Below are 19,272 nucleotides of genomic sequence, written 5' to 3'. Positions count from 1 at the left end.
AAATACCATCAACTTCAATATTTTACTTATTTTGAATTCCATTGTCACGATGACATATACATGTAATAGAGTGACATATACATGTAATAGAGTTAGTCTGCTGATAAAAAGCCTGTGTGTTTGCACTGTATTTTATATCTTACCCAAAATATATTTTGTTTCTTTACATAAAGAGGATAGTTTATACAGTGCGATAGTAAGAACTTATCAAAGATAGAAATGATCTACATAACAATACACTTGAACAATTATGATATATTGGGGGGGGGGGGGGGGGGGGGGGGGGGGGGGGGGGGGGGACAGGTAAATATATATATACTAAAGGGAGATAATCCATAATATCAACCTAAAGACAATATGTCTGATGTAAGATATCAATACAAATGTAGGAAGGATGTTAAACGAGTACCGAATCTACTTATGTAGTTAACTTCTACTCGATACATTAATTCCAAGATCAGACTTCACACGAAAGGATATGGGTGTGTTAAGATGCATATGGAAATTTTCCGGAGAGGGTTGAATGGAGTAAGAATGTAGAGTGCCTTGGTGGCGCTGAATCGGAAGATCGTCCAATCCCTTGCCACCACGGCGAAACTCTGAAAACAAAAACAGATAAGTGTATAGAGGAAACAACATCTACTATATGACCACTGAAAACAACCGTGTGTCAGTGTTTACTGTTTACTAGGCTAAAGGGGCGTGGTTACAAATGTTTACTTAGCTAAATGGGCGTGGTTACAAATGTCGAACATAATGAATATAAGGAAAGTACATTATCAAAGAAAATAATCCCGTGGGTACGGGTGGCAATCCTGAAAAGTTCTCCGGGTCAGCCATTATCGTCATATATAAAACCGTAGTTAGACGGATAAATAGCCTGTCTAAACTGGGGAAGAAATGTGTCATTGTAGTGTTCAGGTGACACACGTGTAATATATAGTATAACTACAGATGTCCTTCAGGGTCGTTGCCATTATGCAACGCTATCAAATATCCCATTATATGCCTGAGAGCATCTAGATGTTTCGTTCTTCAAATAGTTTTCTTATTCTACGGCAAGTGTGACTTAGTGACGTAAATAAACCTTATAATTACCTGTAACTGAATCTGTGTTATATTTATCTAACATCATGTATTATTCGCTACCGACGAATAGTGATTAAGTTAATCTCAGGTATCGGATGGTTTCATTGTGAATTATTTAAAGCATTAAAAACAAGATTTGTTGTTTGGAATGTATGGTGTCGCTGACCCAGTGACTGGTGGTGAGATAGCTATAGACCATCAGCATGGCTTAATATGAGTACAAAAGGCTCCCTGTCTGAGACCATGTGTGACACAAAATATGACCACCCAACATTTTATAATCCATTCATACATTTAACATGCCCCGAATTATATGCCTCTCGGGAAAAGAATTATGCATGAATATAAATGATATGGACATTATGAATGTCTTAATGGCTTAACATGACATACTGGTGTGGTCATTGTTGACCGTGTTTTACTGACCAACAATCTGGGTTGGACATAAAAATTGAGGTTTCAACAATTTGATATTTCTCAGAGTTTATCATTGAGGTTGAAATAGTTTTTCAATCGCATACAAACATGATAACATAAAATGGTTGACATGTCTTTATTACTATTTTCTCATTAGGAATTCACTTACTATCGATTATATTTGATTAATTACTACGGTAATTCGTCTATTATATTTCTATTCATTTAATGTTTGATTATGTGTATGATTAAACTTTTATACCAGTTTGATGCTATCATCATAGGGACAAACATTTTTGACAGGTGCAAGGAGAAAAATTGGAGGTGGACTTTTTTTTCTAAATCACAGAAGCTGTTTTATCAATCTAGGAAACAGAAAAATAGTGAAACAGTAAGTAGGATATATCACGGCCAGACCATCATCGGCTTTGGTCCTGATGTTGATGTTTGAACGCATATGTATATTTATCACAATATAATATTCAGATCTCCCTGGAGGACATTGCATGTCTAGAGTCGACATCACCTTGTTAACAATGTAACGTATCATTTCAGAATTTATTCCCGAATATATTACTGTACATCCTCCGTCTATCACTGACAGATAAATCACGTGACGTTATTATATTAACACACATAACTATAAACTGAATTATGCTTTATACGCTATCATTTGTTATAAATGTCCAGCACTGACTACACCAAGCGGTACAGAACCTAAGAGAGGCCTGTTTTTGTACGTTGTACAGTATATTTAATACTTTACCATGGAATGCCATGTAACCTTGATAACACCAGCTCGATTAACCTCAAAACGATTCACACATTCTCACTAAATAAGTATTACTTCACGGCATTAATTCCATTCATAATGATGTACTCAAATCCCTACAGCCCTGATCCTACAAATAGCTTCTATCTACAATTCAGTCTTCATTGAATGCTTGAACATCAAATCCCGAACATAGACGTGCTTTGTCTCCAGATGAGAGTTCAATTCAATATTTTGACCATACAATTTAGACAAAACAATCAAATGCACCTTAAATATTTTGACCCTTTGTTTCAGACCATACATCGGATAATTCGACATTATCATTATTAGACAAATATTGAATACATTGATCCAATCCTTCACGTCCTATGTTCATAATGTTACCCTACAATTCACGACCGACATTGAACACTTTGATCCAATCATTCACGTCCTATTTTCACTACGTTTCCCTGTAATTCACGACCGACGTTGAATACTTCGATCCAATCATTCACGTTCTATTTTTACTACGTTTCCCTGTAATTCACGACCGACGTTGAATACTTTGATCCAATACTTCACGTCCTATTTTCACTACGTTTCCCTGTAATTCACGACCGACGTTGAATACTTTGATCCAATCCTTCACGTCCTATTTTCACTACGTTTCCCTGTAATTCACGACCGACGTTGAATACTTCGATCCAATCCTTCACGTCCTATTTTCACTACGTTTCCCTATAATTCACGACCGACGTTGAATATCAATTCAGCCATGTTAATGGATTATATCACTAGTCCGGGGGAAAGGAAGTAGCGATGCTTCTTTTCACTATTAAATACGTATATATTATTTGGTGAAAATGGTTAGCAATACTGACTATATAAAGAAGCTTTACATGAAAATCCGTTAATTGTTTCAATTTTGTCAGTTTTTGCTAAATGTTAATGTGCCCTTTCAGACGATATTTATTAATTCAATGCAATCAATTCAATCAATAAAAACCCATGATTATTTCTAGAAATATTGTAAAGTTTATACATAATCATTTCTTAGATACAGTAAAGTTATAAATAATGATATAGTTTAGTTGTATAGATGTGTACATACCAATTTGTTGGCATAGTAGTCATCAAAGTCCTCAATGGGCTTGCCCATTAATTCACGAGGGAAGTCATTTTGCATGTAGGTGGGGAGTTTCTTTCCGATTTCCAATTGTTCGTCCGGTTTAAGTTCGTCCTCCTCTCGTTGAGGCTCCTCTTCCTCCCCCTCCTCGGCCGCCTCTCTTTCAGCCTTCCTATTTGCTTTTTCCTCGGCGATTCGCTGTTCAATTGCGAACATAGACTCCCTGGTGAAAAGCTGAAATATGCTGACTTCATTTTCCTCTTCCTCCATCTTGACGTTATGCACGCTTTGTCTACGGTGCTGGATCGGTTATACATTTAATGACAATTCTCCTGAAAATAAAGAAACGGAAACATTATAGGTAACAGATATACCACGATTCCATAGTACCGATCATAATAATGTGTTTATCATGGAGTTTTGTGTCTCTTACGGTTTCATTGTAATAACCTATATTATGAAACTTTATGATATTATAATTGTTCCATCCCCTACAAACGAAAGATCGTATTCCCCTCGGGGAGACCCATCCCCTACAAACATATATCGTACTCCCCTCGGGGGTCCCCATCCCCTACAGACATATATCGTACTCCCCTCGGGGGCCCCATCCCCTACAAACATACATCGTACTCCCCTCGGGGGGCCCCATCCCCTACAAACATACATCGTACTCCCTTCGGGGGCCCCATCCCCTACAAACATACATCGTACTCCCCACAGGGAGCCCCATCCCCTACAAATATGCATCGTACTCCCCACAGGGAGCCCCATCCCCTACAAACATACATCGTACTCCTCTCAGGGAGACAAACACACACGACTGTCACACATCTCTATAGAGTGTACACTGGCTACTACAGTTGAATGATTTCTGTGTAGTCTCACACTGCGGAGTGAACTATTTTCTGTAAGTGTACGTTCTTGATGATTACGGTACTTGCAATGAAGAGAATTGTGCATTTCCCGCCAACCGTCTGATGTGTGTTGCTTCTTATTCTTTCTTTCCTTTAATTAATATCACACGCAATTTCACAAGCAATGCATCTAGTAAATATCCTATGAAGCTATAATATCTAACCAGGGTAAGGCTTCTGCTAGGAATAACCATGTTGGGTCTGTATGTTACCGTGATTAAGAGTTATGTAGGTACAGTAATGACATGTTGGGTCTGTAGGTACAGTAATGACATGTTGGGTCTGTAGGTACAGTAATGACATGTTGGGTCTGTATGTACAGTAATGACATGTTGGGTCTGTATGTACAGTAATGACATGTTGGGTCTGTAGGTACAGTAATGACATGTTGGGTCTGTAGGTACAGTAATGACATGTTGGGTCTGTATGTACAGTAATGACATGTTGGGTCTGCAGGTACAGTAATGACATGTTGGGTCTGTATGTACGGTAATGACATGTTGGGTCTGTAGGTACGGTAATGACATGTTGGGTCTGTAGGTACAGTAATGACATGTTGGGTCTGTATGTTACCGTGATAAAGAGTTATGTAGGTACAGTAATGGCATGTTGGGTCTGTATGTACAGTAATGACATGTTGGGTCTGTAGGTACAGTAATGACATGTTGGGTCTGTATGTACAGTAATGACATGTTGGGTCTGTAGGTACAGTAATGGACATGTTGGGTCGTGCAGGTTAGGTACAGTAATGACATGTGTTGGGTCTGTTAGTACTTTAAATAAGACTGTTGGGTCTGTATGTACATAATGACATGTTGGTCTGTATGACAGTAATGACATGTTGGGTCTGTAGGTACGTAATAATGTTGGGTCTGTAGTACAGTAATGACATGTGGGTCTGTATGTACAGTAAGACATGTGGGTCTGTAGGTACAGTAATGACATGTTGGGTAACGTATCTTAGGACAGTGGACATGTGGGTTCTTTAAAAGTTGATGACTCTTGTGGGTCATTGACGTATCAGTAAGGACATGTTGGGTATCTGTAGGTACAGTAATGACATGTTGGGTCGTAGTTAAGTAATGACATTTAGATATGGGTCTGTGATTCTGACGTTGGGCTGGCTACAGTAATGAGTTGGGCTGTAGTACAGTAATGACATTTTACTGATGTACAGTAATGACAATGTTGGTCTGATCAATAAGACATGTAATAGGCTAAATATGACATGTTTGTATACAGTAATCCATGGGTTTTACAAGAGACATGGCTTATATAAACATGTATATACAGTAATACATGTTGGTCATTATACAATGTAATGCCAGTGGTCGTATAAAACATGTTTCTGTACAGTAAACATGTGCTATACGTAAGCACTTGCCTGATACAGTAAACATTTGCTATACTATAAGACATGTTGTATCAGGCTAATAACATTCTGTATTCATAAACAATGTATCGAGGCTACATACTAATTTGCTGTAGGTACAGATGACATTTTCCAGGTACCATTAATAAACATTATCTGATTACAGTAATCCAGGGTCTGTATACATATAAGCTTGTACCAGTTTAAAACCATATAAAAGTTATGTATACAGTAAGCATGTTTGGTACAAATGTAATCCAGGCTAAACGGGAATATCTATATATAAACAATGTAATCCAGGCTAAAACGGGAATATCTATATATAAACAATGTAATCCAGGCTAAAACATCTATATATAAACAATGTAATCCAGGCTAAAATATCTATATATAAACATTGTAATCCAGGCTAAAACATCTATATATAAACAATGTAATCCAGGCTAAAATATCTATATATAAACATTGTAATCCAGGCTAAAACATCTATATATAAACATTGTAATCCAGGCTAAAACATCTATATATAAACAATGTAATCCAGGCTAAAATATCTATATATAAACAATGTAATCCAGGCTAAAACACCTATATATAAACAATGTAATCCAGACAAAAACATCTATATATAAACAATGTAATCTAGGCTAAAACACCTATATATAAACAATGTAATCCAGGCTAAAATATCTATATATAAACATTGTAATCCAGGCTAAAATATCTATATATAAACAATGTAATCCAGGCTAAAACACCTATATATAAACAATGTAATCCAGACTAAAACATCTATATATAAACAATGTAATCTAGGCTAAAACACCTATATATAAACAATGTAATCCAGGCTAAAACATCTATATATAAACAATGTAATCCAGGCTAAAATATCTATATATAAACAAAGAAATCCAGGCTAAAACATCTATATATAAACATTGTAATCCAGGCTAAAACATCTATATATAAACAATGTAATCCAGACCAAAACATCTATATATAAACAATGTAATCCAGGCTAAAACATCTATATATAAACAATGTAATCCAGGCTAAAACACCTATATATAAACATTGTAATCCAGACTAAAACATCTATATATAAACATTGTAATCCAGGCTGAAACATCTATATATAAACAATGTAATCCAGGCTAAAACATCTATATATAAACAATGTAATCCAGGCTGAAACATCTATATATAAACAATGTAATCCAGGCTAAAATATCTATATATAAACAATGTAATCCAGGCTAAAACACCTATATATAAACAAAGAAATCCAGACTAAAACATCTATATATAAACATTGTAATCCAGACTAAAATATCTATATATAAACAATGTAATCCAGGCTAAAACATCTATATATAAACAATGTAATCCAGACTAAAACATCTATATATAAACATTGTAATCCAGACTAAAATATCTATATATAAACAATGTAATCCAGGCTACATCTATATATAAACATTGTAATCCAGGCTAAAACATCTATATATAAACAATGTAATCCAGGCTAAAACATCTATATATAAACAATGTAATCCAGGCTAAAACACCTATATATAAACAATGTAATCCAGGCTAAAACATCTATATATAAACAAAGAAATCCAGGTTAGAATATCTATATATAAACAATGTAATCCAGGTTAGAATATCTATATATAAACAATGTAATCCAGGCTAAAACATCTATATATAAACAATGTAATCCAGGTTAGAATATCTATATATAAACAATGTAATCCAGACTAAAACATCTATATATAAACAATGTAATTCAGGCTAAAACACCTATATATAAACAATGTAATCCAGGCTAAAACATCTATATATAAACAATGTAATCCAGACTAAAACATCTATATATAAACATTGTAATCCAGACTAAAATATCTATATATAAACAATGTAATCCAGGCTACATCTTTATATAAACATTGTAATCCAGGCTAAAACATCTATATATAAACAATGTAATCCAGGCTAAAACATCTATATATAAACAATGTAATCCAGGCTAAAACACCTATATATAAACAATGTAATCCAGGCTAAAACATCTATATATAAACAAAGAAATCCAGACTAAAACATCTATATATAAACATTGTAATCCAGACTAAAATATCTATATATAAACAATGTAATCCAGGCTAAAACATCTATATATAAACAATGTAATCCAGGCTAAAACATCTATATATAAACAATGTAATATAGGCTAAAACATCTATATATAAACAATGTCATCCAGGCTAAAACATCTATATATAAACAATGTCATCCAGGCTAAAACACCTATATATAAACAATGTAATCCAGGCTAAAACATCTATATATAAACAATGTAATCCAGGCTACATCTTTATATAAACATTGTAATCCAGGCTAAAACATCTATATATAAACAATGTAATCCAGGCTAAAACATCTATATATAAACAATGTAATCCAGGCTAAAACACCTATATATAAACAATGTAATCCAGGCTAAAACATCTATATATAAACAAAGAAATCCAGACTAAAACATCTATATATAAACATTGTAATCCAGACTAAAACATCGATATATAAACAATGTAATCCAGGCTAAAACATCTATATATAAACAATGTAATCCAGGCTAAAACATCTATATATAAACAATGTAATATAGGCTAAAACATCTATATATAAACAATGTCATCCAGGCTAAAACATCTATATATAAACAATGTCATCCAGGCTAAAACACCTATATATAAACAATGTAATCCAGGCTAAAACATCTATATATAAACAATGTAATCCTGGCTAAAACATCTATATATAAACAATGTAATCCAGGTTAAAACATCTATATATAAACAATATAATCCAGGCTAAAACATCTATATATAAACAATGTAATCTAGGCTAAAACACCTATATATAAACAATGTAATCCAGGCTAAAACATCTATATATAAACAATGTAATCCAGGTTAGAATATCTATATATAAACAATGTAATCCAGGTTAAAACATCTATATATAAACAATATAATCCAGGCTAAAACATCTATATATAAACAATGTAATCTAGGCTAAAACACCTATATATAAACAATGTAATCCAGGCTAAAACATCTATATATAAACAATGTAATCCAGGCTAAAACATCTATATATAAACAATGTAATCCAGGCTAAAACATCTATATATAAACAATGTAATCCAGGCTAAAACACCTATATATAAACAATGTAATCCAGGCTAAAACACCTATATATAAACAATGTAATCCTGGCTAAAACATCTATATATAAACAATGTAATCCAGGATTAAACATCTATATATAAACAATGTAATCCAGGCTAAAACATCTATATATAAACAATGTAATCCAGGCTAAAACACCTATATATAAACAATGTAATCCAGGCTAAATCACCTATATATAAATAATGTAATCCAGGCTACATCTATATATAAACAATGTAATCCAGGCTAAAACATCTATATATAAACAATGTTATCCAGGCTAAAACATCTATATATAAACAAAGAAATCCAGGCCAATTAGTGATATTAATCAGAATGTACAATGACATCAGTACCAGATATGTGATATGATAAGGAATGAACCATTTAGTGTAGTATACAGTTTGTCTGAGCAGTCAACAATTTTTTTTTTTTTTTTTTGGGGGGGGGGGGATGTTCAAATATACATATGTATATTCATATTTAGAATCAGCTGATTAAATACGTATAATGCATTTTCAAAACCTTATTAGTTATATTATTTTTTTTATTAGATGATGTGCTGATATTTAAGATCTATTTGCAATGCGCCTGTGTACGAGAATATCCGACAATGACCTCGTCGTCATAGAACTCATAACCACTACCGTAGAAACACTTCTTCTCGGCTGGCAACACTATTTTGGTAAAAAGAACTCCGTAACACCGGCCTGTTAACATTGCAATCTGTCATGTGAGCAGACGACAAGTCAACCTTAAACCACTGGTAATTAGTCAAATTCTACTTCTAAATTTAGACATCTTCCTGAACTACAGCTGACTTGAGCTACATTGTATCACCTGCACATGTGTATTCGTTCACTTATATGAAATGACAATATGACCATGATAAGGAAGGCTGGACGATGTAACGGACCATTACAGAATATGTTACTGTATATTATACATTAAACTTGTACCCAACACTAACCCGTTATCAACCATCCACCTCAACAGTAAACTTCATTAACAGGATAAATTGTACTACTAAACAACAATAAACAAAAAGCTTGTCATCAGCGGGATGATATGAACCACATCGAGTCCATAGTAGAGGCAGTATGTTACCACGTCAGACATTTTAGCTTGGTACTACAAAGGATGTCACAGCCTTCAATGTTCTATCATTCGCTAGCCCTCCGCTATAAAAAAGACCAACTTAGTCCTTCTTTACAAAACCTGGTCCTCCTTTATTAAAAACAATATAGCCCTCCTTTATTAAAAACAATATAGCCCTCCTTTATCTAAAACAATATAGCCCTCATTTATCTAAAACAATATAGCCCTCATTTATCCAAAACGATATAGCCCTTATTTATCCAAAACGATATAGCCCTCATTTATCCAAAACAATATACAGGTAGCCCTCCTTTATCCAAATTAATATACAGGTAGCCCTCATTTATCAAAAACGATATAGCCCTCATTTATCGAAAACAATATACAGGTAGCCCTCATTTATCCAAAACGATATAGCCCTCATTTATCCAAAACAATATACAGGTAGCCCTCATTTATCCAAAACGATATAGCCCTCATTTATCCAAATTAATATACAGGTACCCCTCATTTATCCAAAACAATATAGCCCTCATTGATCCAAAACAATATAGCCCTCCTTTATGAAAAAGAAAACAAAGCCCTTCTTTGAAACTGAAAGATATTTACAAGTCTGAATATTTGTTATTAAATGGCTACTGACAATGAATCAGCGTACATGTGTATGACGTTAGTCATGTAAACCAAAACCTGGTAAATTGATATACTTATTATCGTTATCAACTCTGGGCTATACCTTATAGTTAAGACACTAAACACTATTTAGTCACGATGTGTACTAGGAGAGGTTTTGATCAGACAATACTGGGAATGAGAGAGGGAGGCGTTTACCATTATATGTGATATGAAGCCTAACAACTGGCAATTGTTGAAATTCTAATGATCTGAAGACATTAGAAACAAAATCATTTTCAGCATGCCTGACAAAAATACAAGTATACTAGCTAGAATACAGGACACGTTTAATTTAATAAGACAGCGCTGTAAAGCATATTATGTAATATCTCCGAACAGGCATATCGTCTTTCCTGTCAACAACTTGTCATGTCATAGTCATCAAGTATGTTAATGTGATACTGAACTCACTAAGGTGATCGTGGTGTCTAACTTAGCTTCCACAACTTAATCCCGCACTTCAGCAAACTAACGAAATAAAGGTATTAAGGACAAAACCAACAGAGAATATGGACATAATAACGAAACCATAATTCGAGTTAATGATAAAACGAGGATAGAATACGGACAAAAATCTAGATTTACATAGGGACAACATATACATGGAGAATAAGTCAAGGTGCTGCTTCATCGGCGACACCCGCCATACAAATATAGGTCACGGCGATATCCGCCACACAAATCTAGGTCACGGCGACACCCGCCATACAAATCTAGGTCACGACGACACCCGCCATACAAATCAAGGTTGCGGCGACACCTGCCACACAAATCTAGGTCACGACGACACCCGTCATACAAATCAAGGTTGCGGCGACACTCACCATACAAATCTAGGTCACGACGAATCCCGCCATAAAACAAATCTAGGTCACGTCGACTTCTGCCACACAAATCTAAGTCACGACGACACTCGTCTCACAAATCTCTGTTTAACTGACAACACTCACAATACAAATCTAGGTCATGACGACACTCTTATACAAATCTAGGTCACGCCGACAACCGCCAAACAAATCTAGGTCACGCCGACACCCGCAATACAAATCTAGGTCACGACGACACCCGCCACACAAATCTAGGTTAAATTCACAACGCTCACCATATAAATCTTCGGTAGAGTATACCTATGACATTATATGGTGTTTGGTAGAGTATACCTATGACATTATATGATGTTGGGTAGAGTATAGTTATGACATTATATGATGTTTGGTAGAGTATAGTTTATGACATTATATGATGTTTGGTAGAGTATACCTATGACATTATATGATGTTTGGTAGAGTATACCTATGACATTATATGATGTTTGGTAGAGTACAGTTTATGACATTATATGATGTTGGGTAGAGTACAGTTTATGACATTATATGATGCTGGGTAGAATATACTTTTGACGTTATATGACAGGTAGCATATATTTATACACTTGTTTACAAATGACAATGACTCATTCTACTGTCACAAATTATTTTTTTAAATATAATTATAAACACACTGTTGAAACACGGACCAAGATAAAATTCAACAGAATAAAACAACCTCCGTGGCAGTTTACAATCAAAACTGATGGCGTGTTGACTAGAAAGATATTTTACTACCCAACCCTACAGGTTCTAGAGCTTTGACAATATGGGATTTTTATATATAAATGATGCGGCATTCGCTGACTGGTTGAGCTGCACATAGCGAATCCTCACTAACGCTAGACACATAACAAAGCCGTGGCGATCAGTGGACAATTACACACACGGTACATACACCATTCATCAAATACATGTATAATATATAACAGATTTTACCCTGGACGTGCCTAATCTACAGCGTGTACACCAGAACACACAAGGCTTACACTTGTATGTATGGCCGCTAATTAACACACTGTAACGATGTTATAACTAACCCCACTTGTTCGTCCTATGACAAAGCGCCGCTTTATTTCGGTGGAAAATCGATTCACTTATTTTCAATCCAGTGCACGTGAATACAACCCTAACTGTTGTCAATTGAAGCATGTAAAATTAATTACAGGTTTCGATATATCAAGTATGACATGGACAGTATAGCTCCGTTACTTCATATTTCATTTACCTTCAAATTCATCAGTATATAATTATTCTCCATGCTATGTTAAATTTACAGAACAGGTGTTAAATTTACAGAACCGGTGTATATATATTCTTACTAGCTGTAGGTCCTACAACAATATGTATCTACATTTGCATGTTTGTAAGCGATGAAGGTCGTCATAACAATTTGAGATATCATATATATATTGACACGAAGACGTTCTACTTTGAATATTTGATATATGAATCCAGTGTCGTCATAAATATTTATCCCAGAATAGACATTTGATTTCAAGTGTCGTCACAAATATCTATCTCAAAATTTACAGATGATCTCAGTGTCGTCACAACTATTTATCTCAGAATGGACACATGATTTCAGTGTCGTCACAAAAATGTATCCCTGTATGGTCCTATGATTTAAATTACGTCATAAATATTTATCTCAAAATGGACAGATGATTTCAGTGTCGTCACAAATATTTATCCCAGAATGGACAATGATTTCAGTGTCATCATAAATCTTTATCCCATGGACACATAATTTCAAGTGTCGTCACAGATATTTATCCCAGAATAGACAATGATTTCAGTGTCGTCATAAATATTTATCCCAAGAATGGACACATGATTTCAGTTTCATCACAAATATTTATCCAGAATGGACATATGATTTCAGTGTTTTCACGATGAACTTTTCTACCACTTTCTTCGTGTTAACAAACAAACACGCTCTGCTTTTGATGTGGGTCAAATGCTTCGTTCGCAAGTTCTCGAATTCGTGTAAGAAAGAAAGAAATCCGTTTTATCTGTATCTAGTTTTATAACTTTTTGACTGATATTCGCGACATACTCAAATAATAAACTATTAACCATTTTCTCTTTGAGCTTCAATTATTTTTTTAGCGAAATTTGAAAATAAATGTTGATATTAAGATAAAGAGTTATCTATTACCATTATACAGGAAAAAGTGTTGCGAAAAAAACCTGGATTGAATGTGACTTTGAAAAAATATTTTTGCTAACACGTCATATTTCCAATATACGGATGATACAACAGATATAACCGAATCTGAAAACTAAAATCAAACAAACAATGTATTTATTGTTATAGTTTAGAAAAATCAATTTCAATATCATAAATGACACACAACTTGGCTTCTAAAACAACACTAAATATAGATTGGGTTTTACAAGGGGAAATCCACAAAGTTATTTATAGAACCGTTGATATTTGAGACCATGACCAATATTTATGTAACACGATCATGCTGTAACTCAGAGTATTAAAATTAATTGTTACGTTCTGGACGATAGCAGATACTATACAGCAGTATATATGTGTTCTGGCTGAGACACAAGATTTCAAGATCCGGATGTTTTGGTTGTATATCAGTTTAATAAAACATGATTATATTACGATGATATATCATGCATGATTAAGGAATGTTTCTATTGTACATTGAGAAGGAGCTCGACTTCAGAAGTGTTAATGGCACAGAAATATTATTGACATTAAGTAACAAAGAAAATGGACAGAGACTTCTACATAAAACCGACGCATTCTCTGATTCGCTACACACATAACGAACAACAGCCGATAATATTGACGCATGATCAAACACCAAGAGGACCGTGATTGAAACCATACCATCATTTTCACCAACACGCTCTAACTGTCGATGATTATACCCATGCAGTCTGTGAATTGACATCTCATTACAACCTAATTAACGTGAAGGGTGCGAGTACGACGACATTGTTACACACGCGCCGAATTATTTGACAATTATCGCCATTTTTCCTACACAGTGATACAAATATGCGATGAGATACATCCGCCGGGGATGACTGTCGTGCTTTGGTTATTAAGACTGTCGTCCATTCTGTTGTGTTGAAAAGAATAGCATTACACAAGGATTGGACAGAATTCGTCATTTACGAGTGTTGAGTATAAAGGATAAATGTTGTCATGTTGATGGCGTTTGTTGTGTTTGTCGTCTGCTTCTGATTTTAGAGGGTATAGAGATATCGCGGTACACCGATGGGGGATGGGGTCGTGTCTTAGTCTTTGAATACCTAATAAATGTGGTTAAGGAACTTTCTAGTTTTCATTTAAAATGCGAATGTCATACGTTTCATTTCTTAATTAATAATGCCGAAAAGAATAAAAATGGCATTGCTATTCTATGGTAACGCTAAGCATAGCATGCGATCATTTAAAGTAGGTCAGCTTGAAAATATCTGAATAATGTATCATCCTCCGTACCAATGTTACGTATGTCCCCTTGTCGTCGGGTTATAACAGAGAGTACGCCATACTTTACATAACTGCCTGGTTACAACACACATTCGGATGTTGATAGAGCTGGAGAGTACCAAATACCAAACATCAACACGGAATATAAGGAAATATGATGTCAAATCCAGCATTCATGCCGATCAGTTTTATCAAGTAACTATGTAATTTTTTATAAAAGTGCATGAAATGATAGTTATAAAGTTCCTACACACAAACAAGTCACTCCGCTTACAAAATGTAATTAAGACATTTGATGTTATCGGTTCGTTAAACGTTCTGGTAAATTATCATCACTTCACGAAATCCTAATCAAATAAAACTCTATGGTCGATAATAATTTCCAATTAACGTAGATATGTTTACCTGTAGGCTGAGATAGCTATCCAATACACGACATGACTAGCTCCAGTATCCCGACAGCTACCACAGTATACTGTGAACGCCTGACAGCGCCTACAGATGGCCCTATGCGAGGACACCGTGTAAGTTAGGGATGTACTTACACTGACGAACGGTCAAGTATGGCACGGTGCCAACACGTGCCGTAATTATAATAACCGTTAAACACGTGGTTGTTCCCGGTAAGATTTCGCGTTATCATGTAACACGCTGACGTTTTGGTTGTGTAGTGGGGTATATGACAGTACAATGGTATAACACGACTAGCGTGTTACACGAGGGGGAAGACAATTGTCGTACAGTATACGTAGTTAGGTCGGTGTTATGGGACGATCGCTGGTATCTACATCAGGTACTGACTTAAAGCATTCTGGAATTCAGCTTTAATTTATAGACAGAGGTAAACTGATATTGGTGGTTTATAATGGCGGATTGAAAGGAATCCTCGATGACACAGAAGACGCTTAGCTCTCCGGAACACTTGCTCATACTTTATTTTTAGATCCCTCTTTCGTTTACATGTAGGTAGTCTTTTGAAATTAAATCGGTAATGTGTGTAACAACAACGCGACACTGTGTGTAACAACAACGCGACACTGTGTGTAACAACAACGCGACACTGTGTGTAACAACAACGCGACACTGTGTGTAACAACAACGCCACACTGTGTGTAACAACAACGGGGCACTGTGTGAAACAACAACACGACACTGTGTGTAACAACAACGCGACACTGTGTGTAACAACAACGCGACACTGTGTGAAACAACAACGCGACACTGTGTGTAACAACAACGCGACACTGTGTGTAACAACAACGCGACACTGTGTGTCACAACAACGGGGCACTGTGTGAAACAACAACGCGACACTGTGTGTAACAACAACGCGACACTGTGTGAAACAACAACACGACACTGTGTGTAACAACAACACGACACTGTGTGTAACACCAACGCGACACTGTGTGTAACAACAACGCGACACTGTGTGAAACAACAACACGACACTGTGTGTAACAGCAACACGACACTGTGTGTAACAACAACACGACACTGTGTGTAACAACAACGCGACACTGTGTGTAACAACAACGCGACACTAACGCGGCACTGTGTGTAACAACAACGCGACACCGTGTGTAACAACAAAACGACACTGTGTGTAACAACAACACGACACTGTGTGTAACAACAAAACGACACTGTGTGTAACAACAACGCGACACTGTGTGTAACAACAACACGACACTGTGTGTAACAACAACGCGACACTGTGTAACGACAACGCGACACTGTGTGTAACGATAACACGACACTGTGTGTAACAACAACGCGACACTGTGTGTAACAACAACACGACACTGTGTGAAACAACAACACGACACTGTGTGTAACAACAACGCGACACTGTGTGTAACAACAACGCGACACTGTGTGTAACAACAACACGACACTATGTGTAACAACAACACGACACTGTGTGTAACAACAACGCGACACTGTGTGTAACAACAACGCGACACTCTAACAACGCGGAACCTTGTGTACTGTTTCTTCGCAAACAATTAATAACAAAAGAATTCAGTACCGATCGGTGGCCCAATGAAATAAATTAGAGTTTTGTATCAATAAATAATCGTGAAGTATTTAAATTCGCAAACGATTGTCTTATCGAAAGTGACGCAAGCCAGTATTTAGATATTTGACCATCATTCTTTAACATAACTTATTGTTGTATATTCTCTCTTGAAATTGTATTAAATAAATGGAACAGCTGTAATGATACGTCATCGATATGTGATGTAAGATAAATGGAACAGCCAGAACCATCAGCGGTGCGTGGTGTATCACGATTGTCATTTCCCCAGCGGCACAAATGAACATATGCAAATAAGTTGTTTTTTTATAAAGACAACGAGAGTGCAATGCAAATATTTATGCAAATCCATGTACAATTTAACATCAGAAACATCTTAGGTTATCAGGCAGGATTAATCTATACTCACCGAAGGATATTAGTCCCACTGCTTAATATCAAAATGAACAAATGTCACCATGTCTGCAGTATAAGGAAATTAATAATGCCAGATGTATAATATATTAGTTATTAAAATGTGAAATATAGGAGTTATTATGATGTATTAGTTATTATGATGTAAGACATATCAGTTATTATGATGTATTAGTTATTATGATGTAAGATATATTAGTTATTATGATGTATTAGTTATTATGATGTAAGATATATTAGTTATTATGATGTATTAGTTAGTATGATGTATAAGTTATTATGATGTAAGATATATTAGTTATTATGATGTAAGATATATTAGTTATTATGATGTAAGATATATTAGTTATTATGATGTATTAGTTAGTATGATGTATTAGTTATTATGATGTAAGATATATTAGTTATTATGATGTAAGATAGATCAGTTATTATGATGTAAGATATATTAGTTATTATGATGTATTAGTTATTATGATGTATAAGTTATTATGATGTATTAGTTATTATGATGTATTAGTTATCATGATGTATTAGTTAGTATGATGTATTAGTTATTATGATGTATTAGTTATTATGATGTAAGATGTATTAGTTATTATGATGTATTAGTTAATATGATGTATTAGTTATTATGATGTATTAGTTATTATGATGTAAGATGTATTAGTTAGTATGATGTATCAGTTATTATGATGTATTAGTTAGTATGATGTATCAGTTATTATGATGTATTAGTTAGTATGATGTATTAGTTATTATGATGTATTAGTTATTATGATGTATTAGTTAGTATGATGTATTAGTTATTATGATGTAAGATGTATTAGTTAGTATGATGTATCAGTTATTATGATGTATTAGTTATTATGATATATTAGTTATTATGATGTATTAGTTATTATGATGTATCAGTTATTATGATGTATTAGTTATTATGATGTATTAGTTATTATGATGTATTAGTTAATATGATGTAAGATATATTATTTATTATGATGTAAGATATATAAGTTATGACGTATTAGTATTATGATGTAAGATAAATTAGTTATTATGATGTAAGATAAATCAGTTATTATGATGTAAGATATATCTGTTATTATGATGTAAGATAAATTAGTTATTATGATGTAAGATAAATCAGTTATTATGATGTAAGAAATATTATTTGTTATGTTGTAGGACATGGTTATGGACACGACTAAGAATCATTTCGTATCACCATAAAAACCATAGACAACTTGAAGTCATTTCTATAATTTTGTTATGCAGTATAAACAGCTAACAAACACCACGCTAAGCCTTGTAGATACGGTATGGTTTAAACACTAATATATACATACACTTTGGATGAATAATTAAATCGTTGATAAACTTTTATTTTGAAACATTCAAGATAAAAAAAAAATAGGAGAAGCTGACAAATATCGATAAAAATATTGTGACCAGGTGTCGCCTATGTAGTGCATGTAGCTGTGTGAATGTAGATATGTTTCCGTGTAAATGACAGAATCCTTGAGAAACATATTACGTACATGACGAAACTCTTGAGATGACATGCTGCATTGTGATTAAGAGACACTCATCCATCTTTTGTATTGGGGTAAAGTCTTTGGTAAAAACAACATGGACGGCTACTGAATGTAAACACTGTATTAATATTCCCTCGTATAACATCTCATGTTTCGTTAGTAGTACAATAAGCTTATGCACTTCTGGAAAATTCGTGACTGGTATGTACATAGATAATGGTGATCGTCCCATTTCCGGTACATCTGTTCCCTCA

General features: G+C 34.5%; 1 protein-coding gene across 8 annotated transcripts in view; it reads right to left on the bottom strand.

Moving 5' to 3' along the window:
* The window catches only part of LOC117323245 (sodium channel protein para-like), a 156,841-nt gene that overhangs the window by 33,482 nt on the left and 104,087 nt on the right, over positions 1 to 19,272 (bottom strand). For 7 of the 8 annotated variants that reach the window (XM_033878325.1, XM_033878323.1, XM_033878328.1 and 4 more), the window contains exons 3-4: positions 3,375 to 3,721; positions 481 to 599 (exon numbers count right to left, since the gene is read on the bottom strand). In XM_033878325.1, the coding sequence (XP_033734216.1) occupies positions 481 to 599; positions 3,375 to 3,659 (404 nt within the window). In that variant the 5' untranslated portion in view covers positions 3,660 to 3,721. Of the gene's footprint in view, positions 1 to 480; positions 600 to 3,374; positions 3,722 to 15,433; positions 15,563 to 19,272 lie in introns of those variants that run through there. The other variant, XM_033878326.1, reaches the window with a different exon arrangement.

This window comes from Pecten maximus, chromosome 3, assembly GCF_902652985.1.
Source record: "Pecten maximus chromosome 3, xPecMax1.1, whole genome shotgun sequence".
NCBI classification, from domain to species: domain Eukaryota; kingdom Metazoa; phylum Mollusca; class Bivalvia; order Pectinida; family Pectinidae; genus Pecten; species Pecten maximus.
This window is presented reverse-complemented; position numbering and strand designations above follow the sequence as displayed.